Source organism: Hipposideros armiger, unplaced genomic scaffold, assembly GCF_001890085.2.
Source record: "Hipposideros armiger isolate ML-2016 unplaced genomic scaffold, ASM189008v1 scaffold_62, whole genome shotgun sequence".
NCBI classification, from domain to species: Eukaryota; Metazoa; Chordata; class Mammalia; order Chiroptera; family Hipposideridae; genus Hipposideros; species Hipposideros armiger.
The window spans coordinates 4657183-4674274 of NW_017731412.1; the positions used below are offsets into that span (position 1 = coordinate 4657183).

At 44.8% G+C, this 17092-nt stretch overlaps 1 protein-coding gene across 1 annotated transcript in view; it reads right to left on the minus strand.

Moving 5' to 3' along the window:
- Positions 1-601: 601 nt before the first annotated feature.
- Positions 602-17092, minus strand: part of SPRING1 (SREBF pathway regulator in golgi 1) — a 96213-nt gene continuing 79722 nt past the window's right edge. Inside the window, exon 5 of the mRNA XM_019641647.1 lies at positions 602-2153. Within this exon, the coding sequence (XP_019497192.1) occupies positions 2097-2153 (57 nt within the window). The 3' untranslated portion in view covers positions 602-2096. The remainder of the gene's footprint in view (positions 2154-17092) is intronic.

Here is a 17092-nt window from a genome sequence, read left to right on the forward strand (position 1 = left end):
CCGTTTTCAGCACTGAAACTCCTGCACCCTGGGAAACCCTGGCACACGGGGACAAGGCGTGGTGACGGTGATGTGACGAGACAGCAAACTTAGAAGACGATGTGACCACCCTATGACTCTGATCTGTCACCTTTGTGAATGCTCAGAACCCTTTAATAAAATGGCTCGTCCAAGAGGCCTGGTCTTTCTCCTTCCCCCAGAGGTTCTCTTCATTTCCTGAGAGATGACTTTATTCTCCATTTGTTTTCACAGTGGTCTCTTTAAAGTCTCAGCTGTTCCGGGGAGAGTAAATAGGTTTTAAAATTAATTATCAATTAAAGGGAGGTTAATTGGCACCAGGCTAGTCATCTATTTTGTCTGTAACGGAGGCAGTCCACCCCTACCCCCTGCCCAGGACCCAAAGACCCACGCCAGGGCCAATCAGCCCCAGCAATAAAAGCTGTTCACGTGTGACCCATGGTCCTAATGAAAATAATTCTCAGTATTTACGTGTTTCCTTTCCCTCGTGGGAAGGCAAATTCTGTGGTCGTTTTGATTTTCCAGTTCATCAGTACGTAAGCCAGCCTTCTAGGTGGGCTTACCAAATTAAAAGAAAAAAAAGTGGCTTGCAAATATTTTTATTGGCATAAAGATTTTTCACCCGTCCCCACTGCACTTAGGGAAATTACCGTGATAGAGTAAATGAGAGTCGCAAGGCGCTAAAGGAAAAGCACATTCGTCACCAAGCATGTATTTCCCCCTGTAATTAACATCTTGCATATCTTCTTCTGTCCTGATTTCATCTAAGCTCAGCCTGGTTTCGCCTCAGCTCTTGAAATGGGATTCTGCGTCTACCTTCCTCCTATTGGAAGGCGCAGGATCCCTGCAGGAAGGGAGAAGGCTGTGGTTTGTGTTAACAATGATCCTTTGCTGAATTCCACAGCTTTACCTGACCTCATCATTAATGAATATTTATAGAAAGCCAACAGGGAGCATTTGCAAATTGAGTTCAGACCAGACAGGTGAGCGCTTGCAACCAAGACAATTACATCATCTGGTGTTAGGATGTGCACACATATTAAAAAATACCAAATTGAAAAAGGATCCAAGAGGATAGGGGAGCAGCTCTTGTCTGTATGCTGTCACCAACCTAGAATGTCTTCAAATGAGGAAAACAGGACTTGCAAAAGCCACGTGTCCCTTGGGTGTTCTGGGAATATCAACTGATGATTTGAAAGAGCAAATCTCTTGGGAGGTCGTGTGGCGTGAAAAGTGTCAGACGAAAATGCACTTGGGAGCTGCTCTATAAACACAGCCACGCTTTCTCCCCACTCTTACCTCCCACCCCTCTCGGGCTCAGAAGGGTAGGTAGGACCGATGCCCCAGTGCTGGGGTGACACGGAGGCCATCACAGAGCATATTCCATACTTGGCACCTTATGAGGTCACTGTCAGCCCCTGCGTGAGGCACAGGAGACTGGTGTTAGCCCCACTGAGCAGAGGAGAAAAGGGACTCGGTGATTTGGGAAGGGGACACGACTCTAAGGAGAGAAAAGGCAAGTCGGTCCCGTGACTCCTGAGCTGCAGTGCTTTCCCTGGCCCCGTGGTGTGCATCCCCTGTTGTTTCTTTCTCTCCATCATCAGTACTCCCTTCTCCATGTCCAAGTCCATTTCCTTTCCTTCCTCTCTTCTTCCTTGCAGCTCTTAAAATAGGGTTTCTCAACTACGCCGCCATTGACATTTAGGGTCAGGTAATTCCTTGTTATAAGGGGCTGTCCTGTGCGTTGTAGGACCTTTAGCAGCCTCCCTCGTCTCTACCCGCTCCCCAAACAAGCTGTGACCACCAAACATGTCTGCACACACTGCAACATGCCCCCCTGGGAGGAAAACGCTCCCCAGCTGAAAGTCACTGTTTTACAATGACCAGTGACACTCCAAGCTGTTAGTTCAGCATACTGGGGGCACTCAAGCCTAAGTCCTGCTCCCCATCCTCTGATTCCCCTCACACCCCGAAGGCCACACATTTGGCGGTCGTTTCTGGATCCCGCGTCATCCTCCGAAGTCTCTAGAATGGACCACCTGGTTCTCCAGTTTCATCCGCTCCTCAGATGACCCGGTTTACAGCTGTCTCCGTAAATGTGGTGACCGTACGACTCTTGTCCAAACAGGATCCTCCTGAGGGTGACAGCGTGTGGCATTAATAATGACCCCGGGAAGACAGGTAGAAACTGAGACAGCCCTGGGCATATGGAGACATATGATCACCATAACATAAGCCTCTTCTTATAAGGAAAGGATGCGCTTGTTTGTGTGCCTAATGCCTGACAAAGGGACTTTCCGATGTCACGTCCAAAATTCCCAAGTCTCTGGCGCTGCACACCTGGGTTGGGTTCACCTGATTATACTTCTGAGGAATAGCTCACTGAGAGAGGTAACGGAAATAGACAGGAACTGGAATTTTAATAAAGGAACTAGACTAACGCAACCCATGTTCACAGCAGCACTATTCACAATAGCCAAAAGGTGGTGACAACCCAAGTGTCCATCGATGGATGAAGGATAAACAAAATGCACACAGTGTATATACATACAATGGAATGTTATTTAGCCATTAGAAAGGAAGGAGATTCTGACAGATGAACCTTGAGGACGCTATGCTAAGTGAAATACGCCAGTCACAAAAGGGCAAACACTGTATGATTCCACTTATGTGAGGCACCTAAAGTAGACAAATTCACAGAGACAGAAAGCAGAATGGAGGCTGCCAGGGGCTAGGGGCAGGGAGAATGGGGAGTTAGAGTTTAACGGATATGGGGTTTCAGTTTTACAAGAGGAAAAGAGTTCTGTGGTTGGACGATGGCGATGGTTGTACCACCGAGTGAATGGACTTAATATCTCTAAACTGTACATTTAAAAATGATTAAGATGGGGGCCAGCCTAGTGGCACATTGGTTAAGAGCTGGCTTGGGACTCCAGAGGATCCCAGTTCAGATACCCCACATGAGGGCCTGTGACGCTGCTCCCTCTACAGTTAAGATGCTGAACAACAGCTCAACCTGGAGCTGGGCTGCTGTGAGTCGCAGGCGACGGAGTAGGCTGCAGCCCCTGCGGCAGTGGGTTGCCATGGGCTACCGTGTGTAGCCAGCAGCCAGTGTGAGTGGCCAGCAGCCGCAGTGAGCGGCCGTCCAGAAGCCGGCGACTGATCTGCCTCTCCCGGGAAGAGCACAATGATGGTGCCAACTTGGGCCAGTGAAGCGACGTCCTCCACAACTAGACTGAAGACCAAAAACGACAGCAGCTTGTCTGTTCCCTTTCTTTGATTCCCCAATAAAATCTCAAAAAAAAATAATGATTTGAAAAATAAATTTGGAAGAATAACTAGAGCTGTGTCCAACAAGGAAACGCCAGGGGCATGACAAAAGCGCCCGGGCTGGGCGTCCGGATCCCTGTGTCTGTGATTATTTTTGCCCCTGCCCAGCACAGAGGGAGGGACGCTCGCTACACTTGTCCTGAGAGAGAAGTTATGCCGCGCTAGGCTTGAGAAACCCCCGTGATCAGCAAGCACCCCGGACAGCATGCTCCATTTCTCAAATCCTACGCCCTCCTCCATTTTTTTTAAAACTCAGTCACTGTCCTCACCCGAGCAGCCAACAGAAATAGCAACATCCTCCTTGGGTGTCTCTGTGTAGCATCGCTGCACTCTCGTTTGCATCGATTTTCTCGAGACGCTATTTTTAAATCCCCTATTAGCAAAAAGAGAGACGGCATCCTTCACCGCCCGCAACCTCGCCCCTCCGCCCAGCCCAACCCATTGACTGCGTCCAATATGAAAAACCGAGAACAATTTGTTCTGATCTGCCACTGTGCGTTCTTTATTAGAGGGAGGCTCAGCTGCCACCTTCTCAACGGGCTTTATGCAAAGCACGCCTTCGGAGGCTGTGCAGTCCAGTGGCCAGTCGGGCTTGTCTCGGGCTCTGAGTGGAACTTGCCATAAATGGGGTTCATCTGTACAATCCAGGAGATGAATACCAAAGGGCTCATCAGAGCACGAGTGCAAGATCAGAAAACCTCACCGTTCTAGTCTGCCTGGAGTGAAATTGGCCCTGCTGGGTGACCAGGGAGCTTGGATGCAACCTGGAGGGGCAGAGTGTAATGGGTCATGAAGTGTGTAAAGGATGGTAGGGAATCAATGAACAGGGTGGAGAGGGGACGAGTGGTCCAGATTGCTTTAGCCTACAGCAGGAGGCATGAATGAACAGCTGAGGGTTCTGAAAGGGACAACTATTTGGAGTATGCATGTGTGTGTGTGCATGTGCATGCGTGCGTGCGTGCATGTGTGTGGGTGTGTGTGTGTGGGTATATTAAGATTTCAGGCAGAAGCAAGATGCCTGCTGCTGTACTACCGAGCCATGGACGTCTGTCTCAAACAGCTGAAGGTCAGAGCTGGTGAGTCTGGGTAACAAATATTGGCATAGCTTTTATTTTGAGCAAAGTCAGGCTATTTCATCTTCCACCGTGCTCCATGGGAAAATATTTTCCAGGAGCCGCACTATTTCCAGACACAAAACAAAACCTGTTCATCTCGCTGGGAGTTAAATATGGGGGGAAATGGATTTGAGCACGTTTCCGTAAATATTCATTAATGCAACAAAATGATCCTACGGTGGGCAAGGCGCTGTGCGCAATGGTTCTGTGGGTTGCAAGACAAGAGCATTTTACACGACGTGTGTTTAAGTAAAAATATCTTGCGTTTAAACACCTACGTGGCTTTCCCGTTTAGGACAGAAAGCAGCTAAAGGCCCAGTGTGCAAGCAGGGACGTAACCCCCCATGGACGATAGGAACAGTTTTTTTTTGTTTGATGTTACTTCTGTTAACTACGTTTCTCAGAGTGAAGATAAACGTGAAGGCCAAGGGAGTTTCACAAATATTTGGTCTTTGGTTAATATTAATGTATGTTCGCGCGTACTCCAATTATGGAGTATGCTCTGACTTGGTACTGACATAAATGAACTAGCAGCAAAACTGGTAAAAGCAGGGACAGGAGAGGAGCTAGTTTCTTTGTCACTATTTTCAGAGCCCTTAACTGGTGTCCTGGCTGCTCTTTTCCCCATTTTTCATCTTTATCACCAATATCAAGCCCCCATATTAAAGGGAGAAAGCAAGTGAACATTGATTAAGCACACCTATGTAAGTGCTTTACATTCGTGTCCCATTTCACGACTTTATTTAGTCCTTGACTATCCGAGAAAGAATTATCATTCCCATCATACAGATTTGAGGACAGCCGCATAAAAATAAAATCATTTGCCAAAGATCAAATGATTTGAGTCCCAGTCTGCCTGGCTCTAAAGCTCTCCATAGTGATGCAAATAAATGAAGAGATACGCTTCCCTTTATGAAGCACAGCAATATGGAAAATAAATTAAATCACAGTTTTCCCTAGTGAATTATACAAGTTGATTTTTCAGATCATTGATCACTTGACAGAGATTAGGAAAGGGACAGGGAAACTTAGAACTCAAAACCTCCGTCAGTGGAAGATGAAGCTTTGCTGAAATCATAATTCTTCTGATCAGCGGGAAAATACAACTGAATTTGAAATGTTTGCTCTACAACCAATTTTTACTAAACCTGTTTATAGCATACATTAAAATAGATCGACGACAAGGGCAGAGAAGCAGGGGGTGTACTGGGAAGAGGAGGGGCTTCAGAGTCAGACGATCCTGATATTTATAAGCTGTGTGACCTTAGGAGACATTCTTAACCTCTCTGAGTTTCAGGGTCCTCATGTAGGAACCAAAGGTAACACTCACTTCAGCAGGGTGACTGTAAAGCTGAAAGAGGATAAAGTATACAAAGCACCCATCCCACTGGGGATGATTGATGATTTCCTTCACTTCTCCACTAGATATAAAATTGTTACTGAAGTGATTGAGGCTAGATTGAGGATGGTTATTAATAGACTATGAAGGGGTTAGGACATAATCCCACCAGGAAATTTATTTGAGGCACAAAAACGATCTATCTTGATGTCTCAAGTATGTGCATCGATGACCTACGTATGCGCACTTGTGACCCAAATGTGGACATGTGTCCCTTTCTGGATTGGTACCACAAGCATGTCAAGCGACGTATGCCTACTTTCTCGAGTCAAAGGATTCGTTCAACACAATCCTCCCCATAGTGTGTCTCTTAAAGCTCAAATCTCATAAATATTTCCTAAATGGGAAACGAAATGAGCCTTAAGTTTGGAGATCACAACATACTGTAGCATCTCTCCCTAGGAAATGTTAATACACTCTAGTGGCAAACCTATCTGACCACAGAACCCTTTTCACATGACACCTATTATTCATCTGATGAAACGGATGTCCCAATAACACATGCTGGAAAATACTATTTTTAGACCAGTCAAAAACCTACTGCCATTTAAGAGTATTCAAAGAAAGAAATACAAATTCCTAGTCACTTCCGACTTGACCTCTGCGATGGTAACCGGCTCCCACTTGCGTTCTCCTTCAAAGCCATTTCAGTTTTCACACATGCTCACTTTAGTTTATTCCACGTCATACAACAAAGGGCAATTTATTCCTGTTTCAGGACTTGAGAGCTAGACTATTATACAGGGAGGGAAATGACGCTGCCAAGAATACGGAGTGTATTTCCTAAATCGAATGTCCACCACAAGGAACAAACAGAAAGGCTGCACTTGCGTCAATATGGGCAGAGACTAATTTTCTGTGCTGAAAATTCCTTAAAAGGTCAACTGTCCATATTTGGCACATCAAAGAGGATTTTATTGGGCACATCAGAAGGGTATTCCTTTCAAAAGAGCCACAGAATTAAACAGGACATAAAAGTGCAATTTATCACTTTGTCAAGGTTCAACAAGGTCCCAGACCACATGCTAAGAGTGTGACGCCAACAGGAACCATCCGTTCAATAATCAATGCCAAGGGTCGGTATAGATGATATCAATGAATTTGTAGACTATGTCATACTCTAAACAGCTGTCGGCCAATGTCAGCCATAAAGCTGGCACTTCTTGCACAGCTGGTGCATGAAAGCATTTGGAAGCTGTGGTCAGCACAAGTCCCATTTTGGTGTTCGTGTCAAACGCCTGGAGCAAAGCACAATTCTAAGGTGGTCCCTTCGGACTCCCAGCTCCTGCTGTCCATACACCTTTTCCCAGTGAGTCAATCAAACGCTAACCCAGCGTCTGCTGAGAAGGGATTCTGCAGAATTAATGGAGGGCCCACACATCAACGGACCTTAAGAGACAGATTATCCAAGTGAGCCTCACCTAAACACATGAGCCCTGGAATGCTGGGTCTAAACATCAGAGACAGTAAAGTCAAAGGTTCAAAGAATGAGGATTCGATACAGCGCTGCTGACTTGCAGACGGAGGGGCCGTCTGGCCAGGCATGTGGGCAGCCTCTAGGAGCTGAGACCGGCCCCAGCTGACACTCAACAAGAACCTCAGTTCTACAGCCACTGAAGAAACTGCGTTTCATCATCACCAAAAATGATCTTGGAAACAGGATTGTCCCCAGAGGCTCCAGGTGAGTACTCAGCCCAGATAACACCTTGATTTCACTTGAGCAGAGAACCCAGATCTGCCATGCTGGACCTCCAACCTACAGAACCATGAGCTAATGAGTGCGTGTTGTTTTACGCCACTAAGCTTGTGGTAACATGTTCCAGGGCAATAGGAATCTAGTACAAGCCTCCACCAACAAGGCTGGGGAGTCCAGAGAACACAGAAGGCAATCCTTAAGTAAGGCAGAATAGAATAGCTTTCAGGATCCCCTAATGCTTTTCTAGGCCCTAGTATCTCAGCTGATGGTTCGACATCAGAATTAAATTAAAAAACAGAAGTGGCAGAATTGTAATCAAAACCACAATGAGATATTATTACTTTACACTCAGTAGGATGGCTATAGAAAAAAAGAAAAAAGACAATAAGAAATGTTGATGAGGCTGTGGGGAAACTGGAACCCTCATCTGTTGCTGGTAAGAATGTAAACTGGTGCAGCCACTCTGGAAGACAGTCCGGCTGGTCCTCAAAAGCTTAAACATAGAGCAATCACACGACCCAGAAATTCCACTCCTAGATATATATCCAAGAGAATTAAAAACACATGTCTAGATTAATCCAAAAAAATATATGCACCCCTATGTTCATTGCGGCGTTATTCACAATAGCTAAGACTTGGAAACAACCAAAATGCCCTTCGGTAGATGACTGGATTAAGAAACTTTGGTACATTTACACAATGGAGTATTATTCAGCTATAAAGAAGAAGGAAATAGTACCCTTTGCAACAATATGGATGGAACTAGAGAACATTATGCTAAGTGAAATAAGTCAGTCAGAGAAAGACAAATATCATATGATCTCACTTATACGTGGATTCTAAGGAACTGAATGGATGGGAGAAGTGGATGGAGATAGTCTCAGAGACACAGAGGAAGAACTGAGGGTTGTTAGTTGGGAGGAGGTGGGGATGAAGGAGAGGGGAAGGGATGAGACAATACAAATTGGTAATTGCAATATGGCCTCAGGGATAGAAAAAGATAGTCCGAGGAATACAATCAATAACGTTGTAAGCATTTCTTAGGGGGCCAGATGGACCAATGCCCTTTTGGGGAGTCCACTTCATAGTTGATGTAGAGGCCAGACCACCGCATTGTATTTCTGAAACTGATGTTGAATAATACTGTATGTCAACTATAATTATATATACATATAACCTCGGGACACGGAGTAGAGTGCGGGAACGGATTCAATGGAATTGTAATAGATAAGCATGATATCGGGGGTGGGAGGGCAGTGGATGGGGGGAGGGGGGTTGTTACTTTGTGAGGGTGAAAAGGGTAACTATTGCATTGTTCTGTACACCTGAAACTAACAATAAATAAATAAATAAATAAATAAAAATAAATAAAAAAATAATAATAATAAATAAATAAATAAAAACACATGTCTAGGGGTGGTCAGTTAGCTCAGTTCGTTAGAGTGCAGTGCTCATAACACCAAGGTTGCCGGTTCGATCCCCACATGGGCCACTGAGTTGTGCCCTCCACAACTAGACTGAAACAACTACTTGACTTGGAGCTGATGGGTCCTGGAAAAACACACTGTTCCTCAAAAAACTTTAAAAAACAAACAAAAAAATAGGTCTACACAAAAATTTTAACAAGAATGTCCATAGCAGAATTATTTATAATAGCCAAAATGTAGAATCAACCCAAATATCCATCAATGAATGAATGGGTAAATAAAATGTTATATAACCTTAAAATGGAATATTATTCAGCCATAAAAAGGTATGACGTATTGACATCCTACACTATGGATAAACCTTGAAAACTTTATGCTTGAAATTAGTGAAAGAAATCACTCATCAGAGGCCACCTAATGGATAAATGCATTTATATGAAATGTCCAGAATAGGTAAATCCATTGAGACAGAAAGTAGATTAGTGGTTTCCAGGGGATGGGGAGGAGAAAATAAAGACCAATTGCTAATAGGCATGGGGTTCCTTTTTGGGGTGACGGAAATGTTCTGGAATTAGATAATGGTAATGTTTGCCTGATATAATGAATACGCTAAAAACCACGGAAATGTATACTTTAAAAGTGTGAATTTTATGTTATGTGAATTATATTTCCATAAAAATTTAAAAGATAAAAACAGAAGTGGCCAAAAGCTCATAAATTCAGTGTTGTTGTTTTTTCAAATACATGTATCCTCTCTGTGTTTTATTTCACCCCCGCATTTTTATTGTGAAAAGTTTGAAACATATAGTAAAGTTGAAAGAGTGAATTCCTGAATATATTCCACCCATATTCAACAACTACTAACACTTTGTCATGTTCGCTTCAGCGCCCTCTCACTTTCTTTCTATGCATGCACACACATGGTTTGGGTTCTTTTCCTTAACTGGATCATGTGTGCTTGTCTTGACCACACCGCAAGGATATGTTTTTTTGAGGGTAAATAACTTCTTTGGCATTCCCCAAGCTATCTAACAGAAAACACCAGTGAACAGATGTAATGCAATGCCTCACTGGTCTCCAGAAACATTCCTCTCTAGAGCAGTGGTCCTCAAACACTTTGTAAGCAACAGAGCCCTTCCTTTGATTGACATGATTCAGATGAGCTTCGGTTACCCAAAAATGAACACTTGTGAGGATTGAATTTAGAGCACTTGGTACATAGTGAGTGATCAGTAGCGGGTATTGCTGGGTTGCAAATAAACCAGATGTTACTAAAACAGTAAACAAGCAGCTTAAGCTTTGGTATGAACTATCGGTCAAAGAATCTTGAGTTAAGTAAGTAATGAATGCAGTAAAATTTATGCCCTAGGCTTATTTAGTGCAGAGGCAATAGATGGGGTTCATTGACTAGGAGGGGCCACCTGGAGCACTGGGTTGCTGTGATTGATTAGTGATGTCTGCCTGGGCACTGGCTGTGGTCTATTCTGAGTGGACATGTTTTCCACATCTGATCTAGATTTATAAATACAGCATGAATGCAGAGTAGAGGCCTGTCCAGTCAAAAATCAATGTTGATAAAGGTGTCTAGGTTCTTACTAACTGCCCTTCATCGTGCCTGACTTTTTCTTCCTGGTGTCATTTTACTGCTTACCTAGGCAACCTCCCACCCACTCTTCTCCCCCCACCCTCCTCTCTCTAGTCTATTACCCAGATGACACAAACCACAGGCATTAAAGACAAAAACAACACATGGTGCGACTGCAACCAAACGTTAGCGTTTATGAATGCCTAGAGGCATGAAGAGAAGACTAGGAGTCATAACAAAAGTAAAACATAGCTTCCTTCCCCCTCCCAACTTAAAATAATTCAGCATCTCTTTCTGTCCTTCTTTGGGAAGCGGCTTCCAGCTATAATTCCTCAAACAGGGAAGACTTTTTGATGTAGCTACATAAGAACCGTATTCAGTATCTTAAGTGGAGGCTCGGCACTGCCAGCCACGGTGATGGTTTCTAGGAATACTCTGGCATTCACAACGTGCAGTCAAGTCAACTCTTTTCTCTTCTGTGAAGACTTGCTTATGAACCCACTCTAGATAATAATAACCCATTGAACAGACTACTTTTCAAAGAATTTTCACCAGTATGGTCGACTTGCATCTGACCTAGATCAGGAAGAGAAGATGATGGTTCTCATGCTAGAGATGAAAACTCAGATACTTAAGTACCTGAGAAAGTAAGTGAACTCCCTGAAATGACATAGGATGGTACAGCATGACCCAGTGTTTCTCCCACCACCGTTCTCTGGGGGCAGCAGAAACAGCCTGGCCCGCTGGCCAGCGGCATGACAAATATAGGCAAGACAGTAAACCTCTCTGAACCGCAACGTCCTCATCTGTCAAACTGCAAACGCGACCTTGTAGGCTTGGTGTGAGAGGTAAAGGCGTATTAAGTGCCTATGCCCTTGTCGGCTGAAACTCGGCCCTCCAACGATGCAGACTGACTTCCTCATTCCTGGAACCTGTGAATACCACCTTATATTGTGATTACCTTATGTGACTAAGTTAAGGCTCTTGAGATGGGAAGATCACCCTGGATTATTCGGGCACACCCAAAATACAATTACATGTATCTACAAAAGAGAGGGGCAGGGAGATCTGACACCCAGACACACAGAGGAAAGGAAAGAAAGGGATGTGAAAACAGAAGCAGAGATTGAGGTGACACGGCCACAGGCCAAGGAATGTCAGCAGCAACTAGAAGCTGGACGAGGTAAGAGAGAATTCTCCCCTAGAGCCTTTGGAGGGGTTGGCCCTATGACACCTTCATTTTGGACCCACACATATGCACCACAAATGCATGCACACATATGATACACACACACACACACACACACACACACACACGGGTAACAATGTGTCTTTCTCATAGGATCACTGGGAGAATAAATGAGATGATGGTTCTTCCAGGTCTGGCACAGGGCCTGGCACATCATTACCACTAAGTAATTGTGACGTATTATTACAATAGGAAAAGCCATTGTCTCGAAGGAAAACTCAAGCTTAAGGGGGAAATCCAGATGGGTCGCCTAGGGCTGTTGTAGCAAATTACCACTAAGTGAATGGCTTAAAACAACACAGATTTATTATCTCACAGTTCTGGAGGTCAGAGGTCTAACAAGGGTCAGAAGAGCCACGTTCTTTCTGGAGGCTCTAGGGGAAAACCCATTTCCTTGCCTTTTCCAGCTCCTATAGAGGTGACTCCTGCTCCTTGGCTCACGGCCTTGCATCACTCCAACCTCCACTTCCGTCGTCACCTCTTCTCTGGCTGGCCCTCTGATGTCCCCCTTGTAAGTACCCTTGTGATTACACTGACCACACCTGATGACTCCACGATAGTCTCCCTATCTCAGGACCCTTAACTTAATCTGCACAGTCCCTTTTGCCACATCAGGTAACAAATTCACAGGTACCGAGGATTAGGGCGTGGACACGTAGGCGGCCATCATTCTGCGTACCACAGAGACCCTTAGCGCTCTGCTTCACCTGTCAGAGGGAAGAAAAGTCTTCCAAATGGACCTGGTTTTTCTCCAAGTCAATATAGTGGGAAAAGATGGAAATGTGTATTTAAATACAATATTTATGCCCAGCAGACACTTTTACACGTTCAGGGGCCTATTCAATTAGGAGACTTAGAATCCAATAGGCAGATCACTTACCTCATACACATAACAAAGGGGAACAGTAACAGGGACCTTAGATAATGTTCCTCGCTTTCCTTTCAAAACGGTCAGGAGGAGAATTATCACCCAGCAACATTTCTGCTGCTGCTTGTCAGCAGCGCATGTAATCAATGGGAACTTTCATCCCAGCCATGTTCCCGAGACCGTCTAATTTCCATGACATCATCGTTTCTTTTGATAGAAAAGAGCCCTGCGGACTTTCCCAAAGGAATACGTTTTGGCTCGCTCCCTGTTCATCCCTCTGCATCTTCTACTGTTCTTCTAAGGCTCTTCTAAGCCCCACAGTCCCCTTCCATGGACATCTGCTACCTCTCTGCCCCGCAGTGACTGCCCTCTCCTTCCTTCCTCTCTCCGACACCCCCTCCCCTCTCCCATCTTCTGCCTGGAAACAATCTTCTCACTGACACAGATGTTCACAGGTGACATCCAGAGGGGAGTGGGGTGTCTAATGCTGACTCAGTCTAAAAGTGGAGAAGGGGCTGCCTGGGGCGGGGCCGGGTGGGGGACAAGTGTGGGAAGTGACTGCTACTGGGTACGAGGGTCTTTTGGTGATGACTGCAGAACTTGGTGAATATATTAAAAATCGCTGACCTGTATACTTTAAAGGGGTAAATTATATCTCAATAAAGCTATTTAAAAAAAAAGGAAGAAGACTCTGTCTAAGAGGCTCAATAAGTAAGAACAGACCAGGTTTCCTGGGGAAGCGTGTGTTTTCTTGATAATCCAAAAAACTGTATCTTTATTTTAGTATAAATAAACCCTAGTGATTTAATAAGTAATATTAATAAAAATTATATTTCATTTCATACCTCTTAGCAATTTAATCCAGCCTCTTTGCTGACTGGGGTTCATCTTATCAGCTGGGAGACAAAGATGATCAGGCAGGGCCCCCCCTCTCACAGAGCTCTGTCTACTCGAGGAGACAGTGAGAGTAACGGACTGTGACACAGTGACATGATAAGAGCACGATAGAGATAAGCAGAAAGAGCTTTGGGAACACAATAGGAACCGTTAGACCTGGAATGCATTTAGCTTGTCCTCTTGAAGCCAGAAAGCCACCCCTAGTAAAAGCATCCCCAAAAGACACTCATAATGTCCCCCAACCTCACTTACTTACCATGCCCTCCGCCACCCCACCTGTCCACCAGTGCCTGGGCTCCTGGGCCCATATCTGTCTCTGCCTTGTGACTCTACCTAAGCTAGCCTGGGGCTGAGGTGAAAAGCAAGGCACGCTGTTTAAGGGACATCTTCCCAGCAAAGGCGACACGTCCTCATAGTTTTGAAGGACACGATGAAGAAGGGACAGAGGAAAGTGTTCCAAGAGAAGGACACCCCCATCCAAAGACCCAGGCTAGAAGTATTTTAGTCTAAGCCCAGGAATTACAGGCAGATCTGTGTGGCCAGGCCATAGGAGGTTACATGCCATGGACAGGGGACTGGAAGGGGCCTTGCGATGCGTGTCATCCTGGGGAGTTAGGGCCTTATGCTGAGGGCTACAGACACTCTTCACATGCCTGTGAGAGACGCAAATGTTCACAGCAGCACTATTCACAACAGTCAAAAGGTGGAAGCAACCCAAGTGTCCATCAACAGAAGAATGGATAAACAAAATGTGGTGTGTCCTTACGATGAGATATTATCCAGCCATTAAGGGGAGTGAAGTACTGACACACGCTACAACATGGATGAACTTTGAAGACGATACGGTAAGCCAGACACAATGAACAAATATTGTATAATTCCACATGTAGGAATTATCTTCAGTAGGCAAATTATAGAGATGGAAGTACATTAGAGATTCCCAGGGGCTAGGGTAGGAAGGGGAGTTATTGCTTACTGGGCACCGGGTTTCCTTTGGGGTGATGGAAAAGATTTGGAAGCTGGCTGTGATGATAGCTGTACAACACTGTGAATGTAATTAGTGCCACTGAATTGTACAGTTTAAAATGGCATATGTATACAGAGGATGCCAAGAAAATGTACACACATCTTAAGAAAGGAAAAAACTGTATTAAAATTGTAATAGAATGAATGACGCTAGCATTCATTGGATTAACACCATCTTTTGGGCGAACGTCATACTACACATTACTACCGTAATTCAGTTCAACTTTGAAAAGGAATACATAGATGACATCGCTTAAAACGTGAACATTTTTTTGGGCACCCCCGGTACACATTGTACACTTAAAAATTTTTTTTAGGTGTGAGAAACATACATGTTCATAGAAGCATTACTCATAATAGCTAAAATGTGGAAGCAGCCCAAATGTCTATCAACAGATGAATGGGTCAACAAAATGTGGTCTATACGTACAACGGAATAGTATTCAGCCATAAAAAGGATATGAAGCACTGACGCACGCTACAACATGGATGAACCTCAACAACATATGCTATGTGTAAGAAGCCGGACACAAAAAGCCACATATTGTATGATTCCATTTCCATGAAGTGTCCATGATAGGCAAATCCATAGCGACAGAACATTGTCTGACTGTCAGGGCCTGAGGGAGGAAGGATGGGAAGCCACTGGGTACGGTGTTTCCTTCTGAGGTGATGAAAATATTCTGGAACTAGATACAGGTGATGGTTGCACAACATTTTGAATGTACTACTTCCCACTGAACTATATTCTTTAAAATGGTCAATTTTAAGTTATGTGAATTTTACTTCAAATTTTTTTTGTTGTTGTTAAGTATGAGATGAATAGCCTTCTGGTTCCATAAATATCTGTCCTACAATTGGAGGGGTTTACAGAGCAGACCCAAAAACCCAAGGCAGAGTCTTCATACTGGTGCGCTGTTCTTCCAATTCTCGGGAACACGTGCCAGGCAGTCAAAAGAGGGGGAGCTTGCACCCCATCCTGTCATGCTGCAGCTATCAAAATGAAACCGAAGATAAGAGTTGTACAAAATAGGCAGATTCAAGGCCATTTCCAAACAGTAATGCCTTTCCCCTGGCTCCAGCCACAAAGCAGATTTGCACTTTAGAAGGGTGACATCTGGTCTGCCTGGGTGTCAGTGGCTTGGCCTCTGAGTGAAGGCTGCCAGTTCCACGTTTGGAAACCACAGCAGGAAGTACCGCTGGTTCCAGAGAACTAGAGCTCTAGAGAGCTCGGGGCAACCACCTGAATCCTTCCTCCAGGTCTCCCTTCCACATAATGCTGTTAAGTTTCCTCCAGATGATTTCCACCCCTGGTTTTTCAATCTTTGTTGTAAAACCACAGTTGTATTCCTTCTAGTTCAATGAGTTCAGGAGGAACTCAGCAAGGGCTTTGGAAGACCCTGGGGCATCAAGAACGAAGTTAACGTGGCTCTGTGTGCTGGAGCACGGGCTTGGTTTCTCACGTCCCTCAAGTCCTTGAGTCTTCATGAGAAGCACGAGCATTAATACTTCCCTCTGCGTGAATGAGGCCACCCACAGCTTCCAGATATACAGAGGCAGGGGCAAGGAAAATCCGAGTCGTGCAATCTGCTCACAGCGCCAGTGATCTCGGCGCAGGGCAACCTTACGAGGCAAGGGTGATATTAAAAGGAAAGCAAAATAAAGAGAAATTTGGATGATTTTTAACAACTTTTACATTAAGACTTTCAACTGCCTTATAATGTTCTACAGTGGCTCTCAACTGGGGGCGGTTCTACCCCCCAGGGGACATTTGTCACTGTCTTGAGACATTTTTGGTTGTCCCTGCCAGGGAGGGGGCGGGGTGCTACTGGCACCTATTAGATAGAGGTGAGGACACTGTTCAGCATCCTACAATGCACAAGACAGCCCCCTACAACAAGGAATGATCTGGCCCAGTATATCAATAGTGCCAGGGTTGAGAAATTCAGTCACACTGCATTTACATAAAAGACTATTTTATATTTTATTTGAACATATTTTAGTCAATCAAGAAGACATTTAGATAAAATCCCAAATGTTTATCCAAAGTATTTCCTAGTGATAAAATTCCTAAAATAGAAAATTAAATAACACAGAGTCCCGAAAGCTGCCTCATCCTTTTCATTAATCTACAAATTGACAGACGAGGGCTTGTTGATATATACGCCTGAAATGCCCACAGTGGGAACGGCTACTCCACAGAGGAAGTCTAAACAGGATTCTGGGACTCTGAGCTCTACTCCCAGATGAACAGCATGGCGTCTGCCCTCGGGCTGCACTCAGTGTGACATGTGGTCTAACAGAAATGCAAAGATGCTATAAATATTGGCAAAGAGGCAATTCACGGGCCGGCCGAGTGGCGCAATGGTTGGGAACTGGCTTGGAATGCCAGAGGGCCCCGGTTCGGATCCCACATATGAGGGCCAGTGACACTGCCCTCCACAGCTAAGATGCTGAACAACAGCTCAACCTGGAGCTGGGC